Below are 17814 nucleotides of genomic sequence, written 5' to 3' on the forward strand. Positions count from 1 at the left end.
GCACTTTCCTGAACTTTAAAGAGAAAATTCTGTCTAACTTAATCGAAAAACAAAATTAAATTCTGTTAGTTGAACATTTTTAGGGACTGCAGTTTCCTGAACTTTAAAAAGAAAATTTTGTTCAATTTAATCGATTGAACATTTTTAGGGACTGCACTCTCCTGAACTTTAAAGAGAAAATTATGTTTAATTTAATCGAAAAATAAAATTAAATTCTGTTTGTTGAACATTCTTAGGGACTGTCCTTTCCTGAACTTTAAAAAAAAAATCTGTTCAATTTAATCGAAAAACAAAATTAACCCTTTTTAATGATGCAAGTTTCGTTTAATCAGAATTCCTCTATCTCCGGCACAAAACGGGAGAAGTTAAACATTGTTCTAGGAAAACCGGGATTATAGGTGTAGCCTTTAATTTTTTGTCGTTTCTTTGCAACTCTTCTCCAAGTTCTGCAAGCTATGGCAAGACCGCCCTATCAATTCCATATTGTTTGGCCACACATTTTGTTTGGCCATCTTGTTGGGCCACACAAACTAAGAAACTTTATCACGGGCGAGATACCGCAATTCTTTAAGGTACCACATCACCTTAATCCCTTAGAAAAATCTCGATCCCCCTAATGTGCGTAGGATAGTTGTGTTAGAAGAAACAACCTTTTTTTTTCGATTTTGTCCATGAATGTATCAAACTATGTATTTATCAATGAAAATACCAAAAAATCTAGGGATATCCCCCCTTCTCGGATTTTAATTTTAACAACCACAAATCCACAATTTCCTATACTTTTTTCATGAATCGTCTGTGCAGCTTATTTCTTTCTCTTACCTATCTTCGCGAATGAGGACTCTGGGTGGGTATAAGATAGACCTAAACTGTTTGCTTTTACTTGACACAAGGATAAATGTTGAGAATATTTTGAATCACGAATCTGCTCAAAACTTTCGAGGTTGCTCCGGTAGTTGAACTGTAATCTTTTTTTTTAAGGTGTTTTATATTCTGTTAATACGGTGCTGTATAATATTATTTTTCAATTCCAATTATCTTGCTGTTAAGAATCTTTGACTATTTCTCTAACCATTGCAATTGTAATAGACTGTTGATTGTCTGACAAAGTGTTCTGCTCGTCAAGATTTTGAGTGAAGTAACTCAAGTCTAATTTTAGAATTTCTTTGTGTTATGGAACTTCCTTAAATGCAGTGCCAAACATTTGTGAGGCTATTTAGTTTACTTGTCTCATCCGGCTTAAACTGGAAACAGGCCAATTAAAATAATTTGAGATATTTCGCCATCATAGTCACGTGGAAGATAACACTTAAGCTCTTAAAGTTAGTTTCAGTGTGAGTAACCTATTTAGCTAAATTCGAGGGGGCACCAACTTTCAGAAAGCACGTACACCAGATGGCGCGTGCCAAGTGTGGTGAAAGTGTGCCAAGCATGGCATAACTGTGCCGATCCTTTCAGGGACTTTGCCATGTGTGGCAGAATTGTGTGGGACACATGTTCCTTTGAGACATGTACTATGTGGCAGAAAGTGGGCTATCCTTCGGGGAAATCAGTCCTATCTTGATTCCCAGAAGTTCATCAACGAAACTTTATCCCAAACTTTGTTGGGACCTCCACCTCTTCTAGATTTTGAAAGATCCCCCCCCCCTATATTTGGAAAAAATTGTATCGTTGTGAAAAAACAAATCAAATAAAGTCTAAAATGTCCCCTCTCCAGTGACGTCGTTGAAGGGACGGGCAGGGGGCAGCTGCCCTTCCAATAATTTGGGAAAATCTATAATTTATTTAGTAGCTTTAAAAGTGTTGCTCGTTTTAAGTTTAAAATTTGCTCTTTACATTGAGCAGATAATTGTTTTTTAATTAATTCATGCTCGTCTTTAAAATAAGGAAAACAAGAAAAATAGTGGTCCATTATACTTCATGATATGTTTCATTTTTAATATTTTTCCGAATATACTGCTTTGAAACCTTATCATCACGTAAAAATGTGAACCTAGTTAATGGCAAATTTGACAAATGTTCTATGCTTCCTGTTTCACCACATTTGCTCAGGTCAATTTTTTCCCATGATATTTAAGGTGCTTTTACTTCCTAAAATCTATCAGTTCGAGATCAGATTCTCTCGTTTTAAAACTTTCAAAAGTGGAAATGAATACACCCTTTACATCTGCAAATAGGACAGAAATGGAACTATTGAAGAATAAGAAGGTAGATACACAGTGAATATAATTTCCTGAATGAAAAATTTAACCATTGAAAAAGAATTTAAGATTTGCTGCTTTTTATAATGATATTCGCACTGCAGCTAGATAGGTCAAATCGGTTGTAGTTTGGTTATGGAATTTGATAGAGGGGATCCGCTCCAGGAATAATTTCATTGTCTTATTTTTATTTCCAGTATTTAATGGAAAACCCAATATAGCTCCAAATTCTCCAATGTCTAATTGAAATGCCTAATAAGCGCTGAAAACTTACTATTCCCAGCGTCCTGGATTCATTAGTAGCCCATAAATGTAGAACTGCCTCTGTGTATAATACCGTGCTGACTTCTTGCTATTTTCGCTTTTCTAAATATTTGTTTTAATTAGCTCCAAAAAAAACATAAGTGTCCTGAGAGTTATGACTAAAATTAGTTGCATTTCACGTAACATCAACGCTACAACTTAACTCAGCTCCGGGAATATAATGCTATTCCTAGTCCTGATATAATCCTAAAAAAGGAAAACTTTGGTCATTACCAGATCGACCATCAGTTATAATAATTTGAGATATTTTGCCATAATAGGCTCGTGGAAGATAATACTTAAGCTCTTAAAGTTTGTTTCAGTATGATTAACTTACTTAGTTAAATCCAAGGGGACACCGACTTTCAGAAATCACATACGCCAGGTGACGCGTGCAAAGCGTGATGAAAAGGTGCTAAGCATCGTTTAACTCTGTTCTACCCACGGCAGTACTGTGCAGGAAACTTGCCACTTTGTAACGTACTCCGGGTGGCGGAAAGTGGACTATTCCTCTGTTAAATCATTTTGATTTTGAAAGATTTATCGATTCTGGAAGTTTTCGTTTTAGTATCTCCATTTTGTTTCAAAGAAACACCCCCCCCCCCTGACTTTGAAAACTTAATCTCTTGTAACTTCATTAAAAAATCGAAAAAAAGTCTGAAAAATTCCCCATTCTTAATGTTGAAAAATACTGTTTCTTGTACCTTTATTGAAAATTACCGAAGGTTGAAGATGCTCCCTCCTTGCGCCCTACATCATCAGGGCTGTATGACAATTATTTGATACATAAAATCAAATTCTATGATAAAATTGGAGAATTTTTTTTTTCTCAAATAAAATAAATGATAATAAATCAAGTTACAAAGTTGTCACGGGTTGTGTTCTTTTTAGTATATTTCTCCACCTATCCCTTGTTGGACTTCGCAACTTTGCCCTTGCCAAGCAAATACTCGAATTACATATGCTTTTGCATAATGCTGTCTTAGTAACAGAACTGAGGAATTATGGACATTTGCTGTCAATTCTACTCTGTAAATATAATGCTACTCACAGTCCTGTTATAATCCTAAAGATGGAAAACTTCGACCGTTGCCACATATATCATCAATAATTTTTTTTCAGAAATCGGATTGCATTTGGATTTTATGGAATGATAACCACTTGTTACAATTCAAACCATAAAACTCTACTGAAAAGTAAATAGATAGTTTGAATCAAACTTTTCGTTCTATCTACTGATTTTCTATATAAAACACTTTATGGTAACGAACTTCTAAAATTACCCCCCCCCCCCCAAAAAAATGTTAAGGATCTAAGAAAACTTGAATGATTTAAGCAAAAGGGAAGGGAACCTCTAAAAGGGATGTGATCTTTATGAAAGTAACGACACCATATTCATCATTTCCAAGAATCTTCTTGGCTGTGTGCAAAGACATGGAATTTTTCATTTTTTCTCAGACACTTTATTTTTTATTTGTAACCCACAAATGGACAATAGAAATGACTCTGCGGAGTAATGTAGAATAAACAAAAAAGGAATAAATAAATCATTACGAAATACAAAATATGATTACAAAATAATAAATATCGAAACACAAAATAACAATATCAATAATCACTACAAAGATCAATAACGAAAAACAAAACAAAAAGAAAACATTGTAACCAACATCGCGACGGAAAAGCAAACTGGGGGATCCATCGAATATGCGTTTTTTTCTTTGGTTGTTTTTCTCCCAGGGGTTGGGGGTTCATATCGAAGTAGTGGTTGTAAAATACCACTAGAGGGATTATTCAAACGGAAGCTAAAAGTTCTCGTGTCCTTTATAAGTAACAAATGAGACTTAGAGTTATTGACAAGGTTTAGCCAAGCTCTTTCAGTTTGTTCTCACGTTTTGCGACAGAAGGGTTTCCTAATTTTCTTATTTTTAATAAACCTGTGGAACTGCTGCAGCTGCCCAATCTTAATGCTATGTTTTTATGCTGTTTTTAAGGATACTCAAGTAGCAATGACAGCCTCATTTAGTTTCCTCATTTAGTTCCCAACTTCGGCCAATATCGAATACCAATAATAATTGTGTTTTGGTGTTCAGTTTTGTAGTGTAGACTCAAACTTGTAATAAACAAGCTTAAATACCCTTAAATATCAGTTACGGTGAGAGTTTAAATACCGCACCGAGATTACGCAGCTTGAGCGTAGATGCCTTTTATATCGAGTCAGGACATATCGTATTTTTATTGCATCATCGAAACTTTGTAGCTTGGGCTTAACTTGTTGTGAAAATAGTTAGAACTTGTCTTCTTTTTGCACCGAGTCTACAGCTTGGACTTAGCTCTTTTTTTCCAATTCAGGGCTTACCTCATTTTTGCAAGAAATCAGAACTTGGCCCATTTTTTCTCCGAGCCAGAACTTTTTGACACCGAGTCAGAGGACTTTGCGTATTCTCGCACTTAGTCAGAACTTAGCTCATTTTGCGCGAAGCAACTCGACCCTCCTCCTACCCCCTCCCCCTTATCGCGAGGAAACAGCATTAAAATTGCTTTTACAGTGAACATTCATCTTTCATTTTAGATAGTTTGTAACTTTTTCAAGATAAGTGGGATATGTTGTGTGTTATTTAAAGGTACCTATAATTTTTTTCTTGTCATAGTTCAATTTATTCGGAGTTAACTTACACATGTAAGGTGTAGCGTTTCCCTTTTTCGGGAATATCGCAAACAGTTGCTTGCAAAAGTTTTATTTTTTTTAGTGAACACATTGTATAGTATAAAAAGTTATACTTTCAGTGCAAACAATCCACCCCCAATATATAAATTGTACAATTTTTGTGGAAGACATATAGAGCGTATTTTGTGCTTTTATGTGCGTGTTTCATTAGTTGTTTTATCATTTTAGATTGCTAAGCGAGGTCAATTTACCCTGAAGAGAAGAAAGTCAAAATCTGAATTTGACCCGGATGAGTTGGTCTGTCCCATAGATAGCACTAGCAAGAACACTAGTGTTTCAAGCCCGAGCCTATGAGATATTTCATCTGTAAGAACATACTCTGTTCGTCAGGTAGGCTATGCTTCATTCTCTAGCTAGGTTTTGATTGTAATCTTTATAGCTATTAAACTCTAAAAGAAATAACCAAGTGCGTATTTTTAAGCCTTCTCTGTCTCTTTTTCTTTCTTTGTCCCTGCCTTTCTTTTCTTTTTTTCATTTCTTTTCTTTGTCTTTTTATCCATCTGTTTTCATGCTCCAATTTATTTCTTCTAAGAAAACTTGTAGTTTATGGACTACGAATTTTCTGCAATTTTAATTAAGATTTTGGAATTTTAGGCTGATAATGGAAATTTTACAGTGATGTCGAATTATACGTTGTTTCGTGAAACTTGGGTTGCAAGAAATGAAATAAATAGCAAAAAAAAAATTGTGTGGCTTGATACAGCGTTACCACCGAACAGAAATCCAAATTATCATAGTACAAGGGTTGTGGTGAAGACCGTATCCGGGGGTGGGGGGATCTACTCTATTTGAACCTCTCTTCCGAAATTCTTTTCCGACCCATAAAAAAGCAACAAAAAAGCGGATAAACAAATATATGCTATGTTTTTTAAGTTCTTTTTCAAACATCCCCCCCCCCCCGAACAAAAATCATGGGTACAGCCTTGGTTATGGTAGAATGTACATGCCCCTTCCTAAAGAGACGATATAAGTTTGTGTTTACCCAATACTTTCGTTTCTGTACTACAGTAATTCTAGTTTCGTCGTGTTTGATATTTTGTTAGTTCAAATCAAATCGTTCGAATCAAGTGCTGCTGAAATGATAATAAATTGTATATATAGCCTACTATCTCTTTAAACGAGCTCACTGTTTACTGTTTACTGCTACGAGTTTCACTGTTTGCCACAATTCTACTTTTTAAAACAATTAAAAACTTTAGCGTAAAGAGCGAGGGATTGCGGAGGGGTCAACCCATTTCATATACGGAGTAATTTATGTTCGTTTTGAGTTTTAATGTCGCTCCTTACTTTCAGTTGAAAAAACTAGTTTTTTTTTATTTCATTCCGCTCAGAATCCAGAATATTTTGAACTGACATGCGAGCGATAGGGGGATTCTTCTAAATATTTTTCGAAAAGGAAGTTCGGACATTTCTCTAACAGCATATGTTTTTGCACACTGTTTAGTTGTTTTTATTTTTGAAAAAAAGAACCTTTGTTCTTAGTCTCTTGCATCAAAGCAAGCTGTCACAATGTTTGAAAAATTATTTAAACTGGGTTACGAAAGTTCCTTTTTTTTTTCTTTTTTTTTCTTTTTTTTCTTTTTTTTTACTTCATTGACCTAGATATCTTTTCATCCTGACCGCGAGATGTCTTGACCCTGTCTTTTTATCGGGATGACAAGAAATTTGTCATGTACCAAAATACTTTGTAGGATTATGAGTAATTTCTAAGTTTGTCAATTGTCTTCAGTTTTCCTTGGCAACCTAGAAATAATTTTTTTTTAGACGCGCTTGGAATAAAAAAATTTAAATGACTTTCTATCTCGAAATTTTGATGGTGCCAATTGACTCTATTTGATATAAGTAGAAGGCCCTAGATTTGATTTTTTTTTTTTTCAAACCTAACAACGTCCAAAACTGATTGAACTTTAAAGGACAGACTATTTATACAAATGGTTTAATTTTTTACAATGGATATTTGAGTAACTACTACTGTTACTAGTAAGACACCATTGCAGAATTAGGCTGCCTGAGGGCAACACAGCTGCGCACACTCCTTCTCCATTCCTATCTATTCAAAGCTTCCCTCTTTAAAGCCTCCCAGAAGTTCTAATTTCCTTTAGATCTTTTCTTACGACGTCATCCATCATCCGCAAAATGCGTCTTAGCCATCTCGGCCTTTCTCTCATTATAGGCCCATCTCTAGAAAGTGGGATATAACCACATTTTTCGTACAGGCCAATGTTAGAAAACGGTCTGGCCATGAGTCCCAAAACAATCCGTAGACAACTCCTCCGGGAATTATCTAACAAATTCTCCTCCGTCTTCCGAAGAGCTCATGTTTCAGAACCACTCTTGACCACTCATTACTATAGCTTCTAATATTCTAATCTGGGTGCACAAAATTATCTTACTATTCTTCCGAACTTTTTCAACGGTGAGAAAATACCCTAGACCTTGGCTATTCTACTGCTAACATTTTCACTGCATCTACTATTTTTACTAATAATTAAATATTAAAAAAACAAGTTTTTTCAACTGAAAGTAAGGAGCAACATTAAAATTTAAAACAAACAGAAATTATTACGACAGAAAGAGGGCACCTCCTGAACAATACCTTGCTCTTTACACTAAAGTTTGAATTTTGTCTCAGTTCTTCAAGAATGACTCCTGAATCACAAAGACCGTTTAATTAAACTAAATAGCTCTTTTGAAATTACTAAAAAAAAACTTCAGCGTAAAGAGCGAGGTATTGAGAAGAGGACGACCCCCCTTATATACTTAATAATTTCTGTTCTTTTAAGGTCTAATGTTGCTCCTTACTTTCAGTTGAAAGCAGCTTATTCTTCTTTTATTTAATTTCTGATTCTTTTAAATAATGCTGGGAAATCTGGTTCCGCTTCCATAGGAAATTCCCTTCTCCCATAAAAAAAATCTTCACGAAAATATCAGTAGTGTCTGATTAGCTGCTGTATGTTCTTCGACAAAATAAACTAGAGACTATCTTCGTACTCCAAAGGCTTACTGCACTGGTTTTTGCACTGTCTGAATTGTACTTAAAAGCATTTAATTGGAACCTTTTGTAATTAAATAAAAAAAGACAAGTTTTTTCGACTTAAAGTAAGGAGCAACACAAAAACTTAAGACGAACAGAAAGTATTACTTAAATGAGGGGGTTCGACCCCTCTTCAATACCTTGCTATTTACGCTAAAGTTCGAATTTTGTTCCAATTCTTTAATAGTGATCCCTGAATCACAAAGGCCGTTTAATTATAGTAAATAGCTCTTCTGAAAGTACTAAAAAAAACTTCAGAGTTAAGAGCTAGGTATTGACGAGGGGTCGTATCCCTCATATACGCAATAATTTCTGTTCGTTTTAAGTTTGGATGTTGCTCCTTACTTTTAGTCGAAAAAACTTGTCTTTTCATTTAATTTCAGCTTTTTTTATTTTGCTGGGAATTCCGGCGTCCCCTTCATGGAAAAATCTCTTCTCCCATGAAAACATTCTTCTATGGAAAGATCCTCCCACATATCCCTCTTACCCCCCCCCCCACCTGCAGTAGAAAAAATCTCCCTGGAAAACCTCTGTATACTTCCCAATAACCAATACTATATGTAAACAATGGGCAAAGCTCATAACTTGCAGCCTTTCCCCCGGGGACTGTCATCCCCAAAGACATTGTTATTAGATTTTTTAACTATGCTGGAAAAATGGCTATCTCAAAATTTTGATCCGGTAACTTTGGGAAAAAATGAGCGTGGGAAGGGGCCTAGTTGCCCTCCAGTTTTTTGGTCGTTTTAAAAGGCCACTAGAACTTTTAAGTTCCGTTTGAAGGATGCCTCTCGTTACATTCAAGGACCACCGGGTCGATACGATCACCCCCGGGAGAAAAAATAAACACATATCGGTTATTTTCGTCTTGCAAAAAACACAAAATTCCATATTTTTGCAGACAGGTGCTTGAAACCTCTACAACAGAGTTTTCTGATATGTTGAATCTGATGGTGTGATTTTCATTAAGATTCTATTATTTTTAGTGAGTGTTTCTCCCTTTTTTTCGAAAATGAAGCAAATAACTTTTTATGGAAATAACTCGTAACTTTTGATGGGTAAGACCAAACTTGATGAAACTTCTATATTTAAAATCAAAATCAAATTTTGATTGTTTTGATGTATCTAGTAATATCAAAATTCCTAAAATAAATATTAATATCAAAAAGTTTCGGTTAATATTGAGCCGCGTCACTTACAGTTCGTTAGTTTAAACTGTTTGATTAATTATTTGCTTATTGTTCTTCACAGCTTAATATCCTGCAATTCATCCTTTTGTAGATAGATAATGTTCGGAATATTTATTTTCGATTAATTTCAAGAGTTCTATGGGTCTGCATGATTTTTATGGCACTTGGTATCTACCAATTCGATTCGACCATCTGGGGGGGGGGGAGTGGGGGACGGTTAAATCGGAAAAATTAGGTATTTTTAACTTACGAACGGGTGATCGGATCTTAATGAAATTTGATGTTTGGAAGGATATCGTGTCTTAGAGCTCTTATTTTGAATCCCGACCGGATCTGGTGGCATTGGGGGAAGTTGGGGTGGGGGCTAAAATCTTGGAAACGCTTAGATTGGAGGGATAGGGATGAAACTTAGTGGGAAAAATAGGCACTAGTCCTAGATACGTGATTGACATAACCGGGATGGATCCGCTTTCTTTGGGGAAGTTGGGGGGAGCTAATTCTGAAAGGTTGGAAAAAATGAGGTATTTTTAACTTACAAAGGAGTGATTGGATCTTAATGAAATTTTATATCTGGAAGGATATCGTGTCTCATAGCTCTTACTTTAAATCCCGACCGAATCCGGTGACATTGGGGGAGCTTGGGGGGGGACTTTAATTTTGAAGAACGCTTAGAGTGGAGGGATCGAGATGAAACTTAGTGGGGAAAAAATCACAAGTCCTAGATACGTGATTGATATAACTGGAACGGATCCGCTCTCTTTGGGGGAAATGGGAGAAGGGTTAATTCTGAAAAATTAAAAAAATTAGGTATTTTTAACTTACGAAAGAGTGATTGGATCTTAATGAAATTTGATATTTGGATAGACATCGTGACTCAGAGCTCTTAGTTTAAGTCCCGATCGGCATTAAGCCTCTGATTTTCCTTCTAAAACAATCTATTGATTCTTAGAATTTTGCTAGAGCTCATACCATATGAGCTCTTGGCTCTTCTGACCTCGTCACAAGTGCCATATGAGCTCTTATCTCTTGTTTAATTTCTATTTTATAAGAAATTCATTTTGTTGTCCAAATCTTGTTCAATAGAGTGCGATAATGAGGCTCATTTAATAATTTATTGTAGTTAATTGCTAAAAGCTCTGTTGAAAGTGGGGTGTATCGCACTGGGATTATATATAGGTAAGATTTTGGAGCTCGGATGTCAAGGGAAAATCGATCTCGATATATCGCTTTAAGTCCCTGAGTATGATTAAAGTGCCCTTTTTTGCTAAACTGTAATATCTTGCTAAACTAAACAAAAACTAACGATAAATTTGACTAACAACAATTTTTAATAAATTAATAAAGTTTATTCTTGTAAATTACAACAAATATAATGCATACATGTATATAATGAATTACAACAATCTTAATAAATAACAACAATTAATAAGTATAGCAACAAATAAAACTAACAACTAAAATAAATTAACAATAAATTCCTTTATTTCGGTTTCTTTTGTTATTTCATTTTAGATTTATACGTATCTTCATAACTGCTCGCTCTTCTTACCAACAATTGTAGAAAAATGTACAAATATGCAACTTGAGATTGTAGCATTTGAAGGCAGAAAGTGTTGCATCAACATGCACAACAATTACTGCAAAATGCAGTTATAAACAAGTAATGGTAAAGTCTTTGTAGTAATGGGTAATAATGGGGAAGTCCTTGCAGCAATTCAATTGCTTCGGATTAAATCTTGGCAAAAATAGTCATAAGATTTTGCGTTCAACATCATAGTCAATACATTTTTTATTGATCTTTGCTCTTCACAAAAATAGACTAAGAATCGTGTAACTTTTTAGCTTGATATTAAAAGTAAAAACACAGTTCTGTCAGTCATGGCTTTTTAATTGCATAAAATGTTGTTATAAAATGTCAACTAATCCCGTCATGGCCTTTTGACAACCTGGAACTAATAAATGTGGCTTGTAAGTGACTTGATGTAGCATGCTCTTTGATTTAAAACCGATAGAGCAATTTTCCTCTATACTGTATAACCATGTGACTTGATGACTTTATTTACCATGCTTTTCGATTTGGAACCGATAGAGCAATCTTCCTCTATACTGTATAACCATGTAACTTGATGTGACTATACTGTTAGTGACTATATGTAGCATGCTCTTCGATTTGGAACCGATAGAGCAATCTTCTTCTATACTGTATAACCATGTGTCTTGATGAGACTCTACTGTAAGTGACTATATGTAGCATACTCTTCGATTTGGAACCGATAGAGCAATCTTCCTCTATACTTTATAACCATGTAACTTGATGTGACTATACTGTTAGTGACTATGTGTAGCATGCTCTTCGACTTGGAACCGATAGAGCAATCTTCCTCTATACTGTATAACCATGTAACTTGATGTGACTATACTGTTAGTGACTATGTGTAGCATGCTCTTCGATTTGAACCGATAGAGCAATCTTCTTCTATACTGTATAACCATGTGACTATACTGTAAGTGACTATATGTAGCATGCTCTTCGATTTGGAACCGATAGAGCAATCTTCTTCTATACTGTATTACCATGTGACTATACTGTCAGTGACTTTATGTAGCATGCTCTTCGATTTGGAACCGATAGAGCAATCTTCTTCTATACTGTATTACCATGTGACTATACTGTGAGTGACTATGTGTAGCATGTTCTTCGATTTGGAACTGATAGAGCAATGTTCCTCTATACTGTATAACCATGTGTCTTGATGAGATTCTACTGTAAGTGACTATATGTAGCATACTCTTCGATTTGGAACCGATAGAGCAATCTTCCTCTATACTTTATAACCATGTAACTTGATGTGACTATACTGTAAGTGACTATGTGTAGCATGCTCTTCGATTTGGAACCGATAGAGCAATCTTCCTCTATACTGTATAATCATGTGACTTGATGAGACTCTACTGTAAGTGACTATATGTAGCATACTCTTCGATTTGGAACCGATAGAGCAATCTTCCTCTATACTTTATAACCATGTAACTTGATGTGACTATACTGTTAGTGACTATGTGTAGCATGCTCTTCGATTTGGAACCGATAGAGCAATCTTCCTCTATACTGTATAACCATGTAACTTGATGTGACTATACTGTTAGTGACTATATGTAGCATGCTCTTCGATTTGACACCGATAGAGCAATCTTCTTCTAAACTGTATTACCATGTGTCTTGATGAGACTCTACTGTAAGTGACTATGTGTAGCATGCTCTTCGATTTGGAACCGATAGAGCAATCTTCTTCTATACTGTATAATCATGTGACTTGATGAGACTCTACTGTAAGTGACTATATGTAGCATACTCTTCGATTTGGAACCGATAGAGCAATCTTCCTCTATACTTTATAACCATGTAACTTGATGTGACTATACTGTTAGTGACTATGTGTAGCATGCTCTTCGATTTGGAACCGATAGAGCAATCTTCCTCTATACTGTATAACCATGTGACTATACTGTCAGTGACTATGTGTAGCATGCTCTTCGATTTGGAACCGATAGAGCAATCTTCTTCTATACTGTATTACCATGTGACTATACTGTGAGTGACTATGTGTAGCATGTTCTTCGATTTGGAACTGATAGAGCAATCTTCCTCTATACTGTATAACCATGTAACTTGATGTGACTACTGTGAGTGACTATATGTAGCATGCTCTTCGATTTGGAACCGATAGAGTAATCTTCTTCTATACTGTATTACCATGTGACTATACTTTGAGTGACTATGTGTAGCATGCTCTTCGATTTGGAACCGATAGAGCAATCTTCCTCTATACTGTATAATCATGTGACTTGATGAGACTCTACTGTAAGTGACTATATGTAGCATACTCTTCGACTTGGAACCGATAGAGCAATCTTCCTCTATACTTTATAACCATGTAACTTGATGTGACTACACTGTAAGTGACTATGTGTAGCATGTTCTTCGATTTGGAACCGATAGAGCAATCTTCTTCTATACTGTATTACCATGTGCCTATACTGTGAGTGACTATGTGTAGTATGTTCTTCGATTTGGAACTGATAGAGCAATCTTCCACTATACTGTATAACCATGTGTCTTGATGAGACTCTACTGTAAGTGACTATATGTAGCATACTCTTTGATTTGGAACCGATAGAGCAATCTTCCTCTATACTTTATAACCATGTAACTTGATGTGACTATACTGTAAGTGACTATGTTTAGCATGCTCTTCGATTTGGAACCGATAGAGCAATCTTCTTCTATACTGTATTACCATGTGACTATACTGTGAGTGACTATGTGTAGCATGTTCTTCGATTTGGAACTGATAGAGCAATCTTCCTCTATACTGTATAACCATGTAACTTGATGTGACTATACTGTCAGTGACTATATGTAGCATGCTCTTCGATTTGACACCGATAGAGCAATCTTCTTCTATACTGTATTACCATGTGACTATACTTTGAGTGACTATGTGTAGCATGTTCTTCGATTTGAAACTGATAGAGCAATCTTCCTCTATTCTGTATAACCATGTGTCTTGATGAGACTCTACTGTAAGTGACTATATGTAGCATACTCTTCGATTTGGAACCGATAGAGCAATCTTCCTCTATACTTTATAACCATGTAACTTGATGTGACTATACTGTAAGTGACTATGTGTAGCATGCTCTTCGATTTGGAACAGATAGAGCAATCTTCTTCTATACTGTATTACCATGTGACTATACTTTGAGTGACTATGTGTAGCATGTTCTTCGATTTGGAACTGATAGAGCAATCTTCCTCTATACTGTATAACCATGTGTCTTGATGAGACTCTACTGTAAGTGACTATGTGTAGCATACTCTTCGATTTGGAACCGATAGAGCAATCTTCCTCTATACTTTATAACCATGTAACTTGATGTGACTATACTGTTAGTGACTATATGTAGCATGCTCGTCGATTTGGAACCGATAGAGCAATCTTCTTCTATACTGTATTACCATGTTACTATACTTTGAGTGACTATGTGTAGCATGTTCTTCGATTTGGAACTGATAGAGCAATCTTCCTCTATACTGTATAACCATGTGTCTTCATGAGACTCTACTGTAAGTGACTGTAGCATACTCTTCGATTTGGAACCGATAGAGCAATCTTCCTCTATACTTTATAACCATGTAACTTGATGTGACTATACTGTAAGTGACTATGTGTAGCATGCTCTTCGATTTGGAACCGATAGAGCAATCTTCTTCTATACTGTATTACCATGTGACTATACTTTGAGTGACTATGCCTAGCATGTTCTTCGATTTGGAACTGATAGAGCAATCTTCCCCTATACTGTATAACCATGTGTCTTGATAAGACTCTACTGTAAGTGACTATGTGTAGCATACTCTTCGATTTGGAACCGATAGAGCAATCTTCCTCTATACTTTATAACCATGTAACTTGATGTGACTATACTGTAAGTGACTATGTTTAGCATGCTCTTCGATTTGGAACCGGTATAGCAATCTTCTTCTATACTGTATTACCATGTGACTATACTTTGAGTGACTATGTGTAGCATGTTCTTCGATTTGGAACTGATAGAGCAATCTTCTTCTATACTGTATAACCGTGTGTCTTGATGAGACTCTACTGTAAGAGACTATATGTAGCATACTCTTCGATTTGGAACCGATAGAGCAATCTTCCTCTATACTTTATAACCATGTAACTTGATGTGACTATACTGTTAGTGACTATATGTAGCATGCTCTTCGATTTGGAACCGATAGAGCAATCTTCCTCTATACTGTATAACCATGTAACTTGATGTGACTATACTGTTAGTGACTATATGTAGCATGCTCTTCGATTTGGAACCGATAGAGCAATCTTCTTCTATACTGTATTACCATGTGACTATACTTTGAGTGACTATGTGTAGCATGTTCTTCGATTTGAAACTGATAGAGCAATCTTCCTCTATACTGTATAACCATGTGTCGTGATGAGACTCTACTGTAAGAGACTATATGTAGCATACTCTTCGATTTGGAACCGATAGAGCAATCTTCCTCTATACTTTATAACCATGTAACTTGATGTGACTATACTGTTAGTGACTATATGTAGCATGCTCTTCGATTTGGAACCGATAGAGCAATCTTCCTCTATACTTTATAACCATGTAACTTGATGTGACTATACTGTTAGTGACTATATGTAGCATGCTCTTCGCTTTGGAACCGATAGAGCAATCTTCCTCTATACTTTTTAACCATGTAACTTGATGTGACTATACTGTAAGTGACTATGTGTAGCATGCTCTTCGATTTGGAACCCATAGAGCAATCTTCTTCTATACTGTATTACCATGTGACTATACTTTGAGTGACTATGTGTAGCATGTTCTTCGATTTGGAACTGATAGAGCAATCTTCCTCTATACTGTATAACCATGTGTCTTGATGAGACTCTACTGTAAGAGACTATATGTAGCATACTCTTCGATTTGGAACCGATAGAGCAATCTTCCTCTATACTTTATAACCATGTAACTTGATGTGACTATACTGTTAGTGACTATATGTAGCATGCTCTTCGATTTGGAACCGATAGAGCAATCTTCCTCTATAGTTTATAACCATGTAACTTGATGTGACTATACTGTAAGTGACTATGTGTAGCATGCTCTTCGATTTGGAACCGATAGAGCAATCTTCTTTTATACTGTATTACCATGTGACTATACTGTGAGTGACTATGTGTAATATGTTCTTCGATTTGGAACTGATAGAGCAATCTTCCTCTATACCGTATAACCATGTGTCTTGATGAGACTCTACTGTAAGTGACTATATGTAGCATACTCTTTGATTTGGAACCGATAGAGCAATCTTCCTCTATACTTTATAACCATGTAACTTGATGTGACTATACTGTAAGTGACTATGTGTAGCATGCTCTTCGATTTGGAACCGATAGAACAATCTTCTTCTATACTGTATTACCATGTGACTATACTGTGAGTGACTATGTGTAGCATGTTGTTCGATTTGGAACTGATAGAGCAATCGTCCTCTATACTGTATAACCATGTGTCTTGATGAGACTCTACTGTAAGAGACTATATGTAGCATACTCTTCGATTTGGAACCGATAGAGCAATCTTCCTCTATACTTTATAACCATGTAACTTGATGTGACTATACTGTAAGTGACTATGTGTAGCATGCTCTTCGATTTGGAACCGATAGAGCAATCTTCTTCTATACTGTATTACCATGTGACTATACTTTGAGTGACTATGTGTAGCATGTTCTTCGATTTGGAACTGATAGAGCAATCTTCCTCTATACTGTATAACCATGTGTCTTGATGAGACTCTACTGTAAGAGACTATGTGTAGCATACTCTTCGATTTGGAACCGATAGAGGAATCTTCCTCTATACTTTATAACCATGTAACTTGATGTGACTATACTGTAAGTGACTATGTGTAGCATGCTCTTCGATTTGGAACCGATAGAGCAATCTTCCTCTATACTTTATAACCATGTAACTTGATGTGACTATACAGTAAGTGACTATGTGTAGCATGCTCTTCGATTTGGAACCGATAAAGCAATCTTCTTCTATACTGTATTACCATGTGACTATATTGTGAGTTACTATGTGTAGCATGTTCTTCGATTTGGAACTGATAGAGCAATCTTCCTCTATACTGTATAACCATGTGTCTTGATGAGACTCTACTGTAAGAGACTATATGTAGCATACTCTTCTATTTGGAACCGATAGAGCAGTCTTCCTCTATACTGTATAACCATGTAACTTGATGTGACTATACTGTTAGTGACTATATGTAGCATGCTCTTCCATTTGACACCGATAGAGCAATCTTCTTCTATGCTGTATTACCATGTGACTATACTGTGAGTGACTATGTGTAGCATGTTCTTCGATTTGGAACTGATAGAGCAATCTTCCTCTATACTGTATAACCATGTGTCTTGATGAGATTCTACTGTAAGTGACTATATGTAGCATACTCTTCGATTTGGAACCGATAGAGCAATCTTCCTCTATACTTTATAACCATGTAACTTGATGTGACTATACTGTTAGTGACTATATGTAGCATGCTCTTCGATTTGGAACCGATAGAGCAATCTTCTTCTATACTGTATTACCATGTGACTATACTGTGAGTGACTATGTGTAGCATGTTCTTCGATTTGGAACTGATAGAGCAATCTTCCTCTATACTGTATAACCATGTGTCTTGATGAGACTCTACTGTAAGTGACTATATGTAGCATACTCTTCGATTTGGAACCGATAGAGC

At 35.8% G+C, this 17814-nt stretch overlaps 1 protein-coding gene across 1 annotated transcript in view; it reads left to right on the forward strand.

The window, feature by feature from the left end:
* LOC136034463 (liprin-beta-1-like) overlaps positions 1-17814 on the forward strand; it is a 164053-nt gene that overhangs the window by 135755 nt on the left and 10484 nt on the right. The window contains exon 16 of the mRNA XM_065715654.1: positions 5401-5562. Within this exon, the coding sequence (XP_065571726.1) occupies positions 5401-5526 (126 nt within the window). The 3' untranslated portion in view covers positions 5527-5562. The remainder of the gene's footprint in view (positions 1-5400; positions 5563-17814) is intronic.

Source organism: Artemia franciscana, chromosome 2 (genome assembly GCF_032884065.1).
Source record: "Artemia franciscana chromosome 2, ASM3288406v1, whole genome shotgun sequence".
Lineage (NCBI taxonomy): Eukaryota > Metazoa > Arthropoda > Branchiopoda > Anostraca > Artemiidae > Artemia > Artemia franciscana.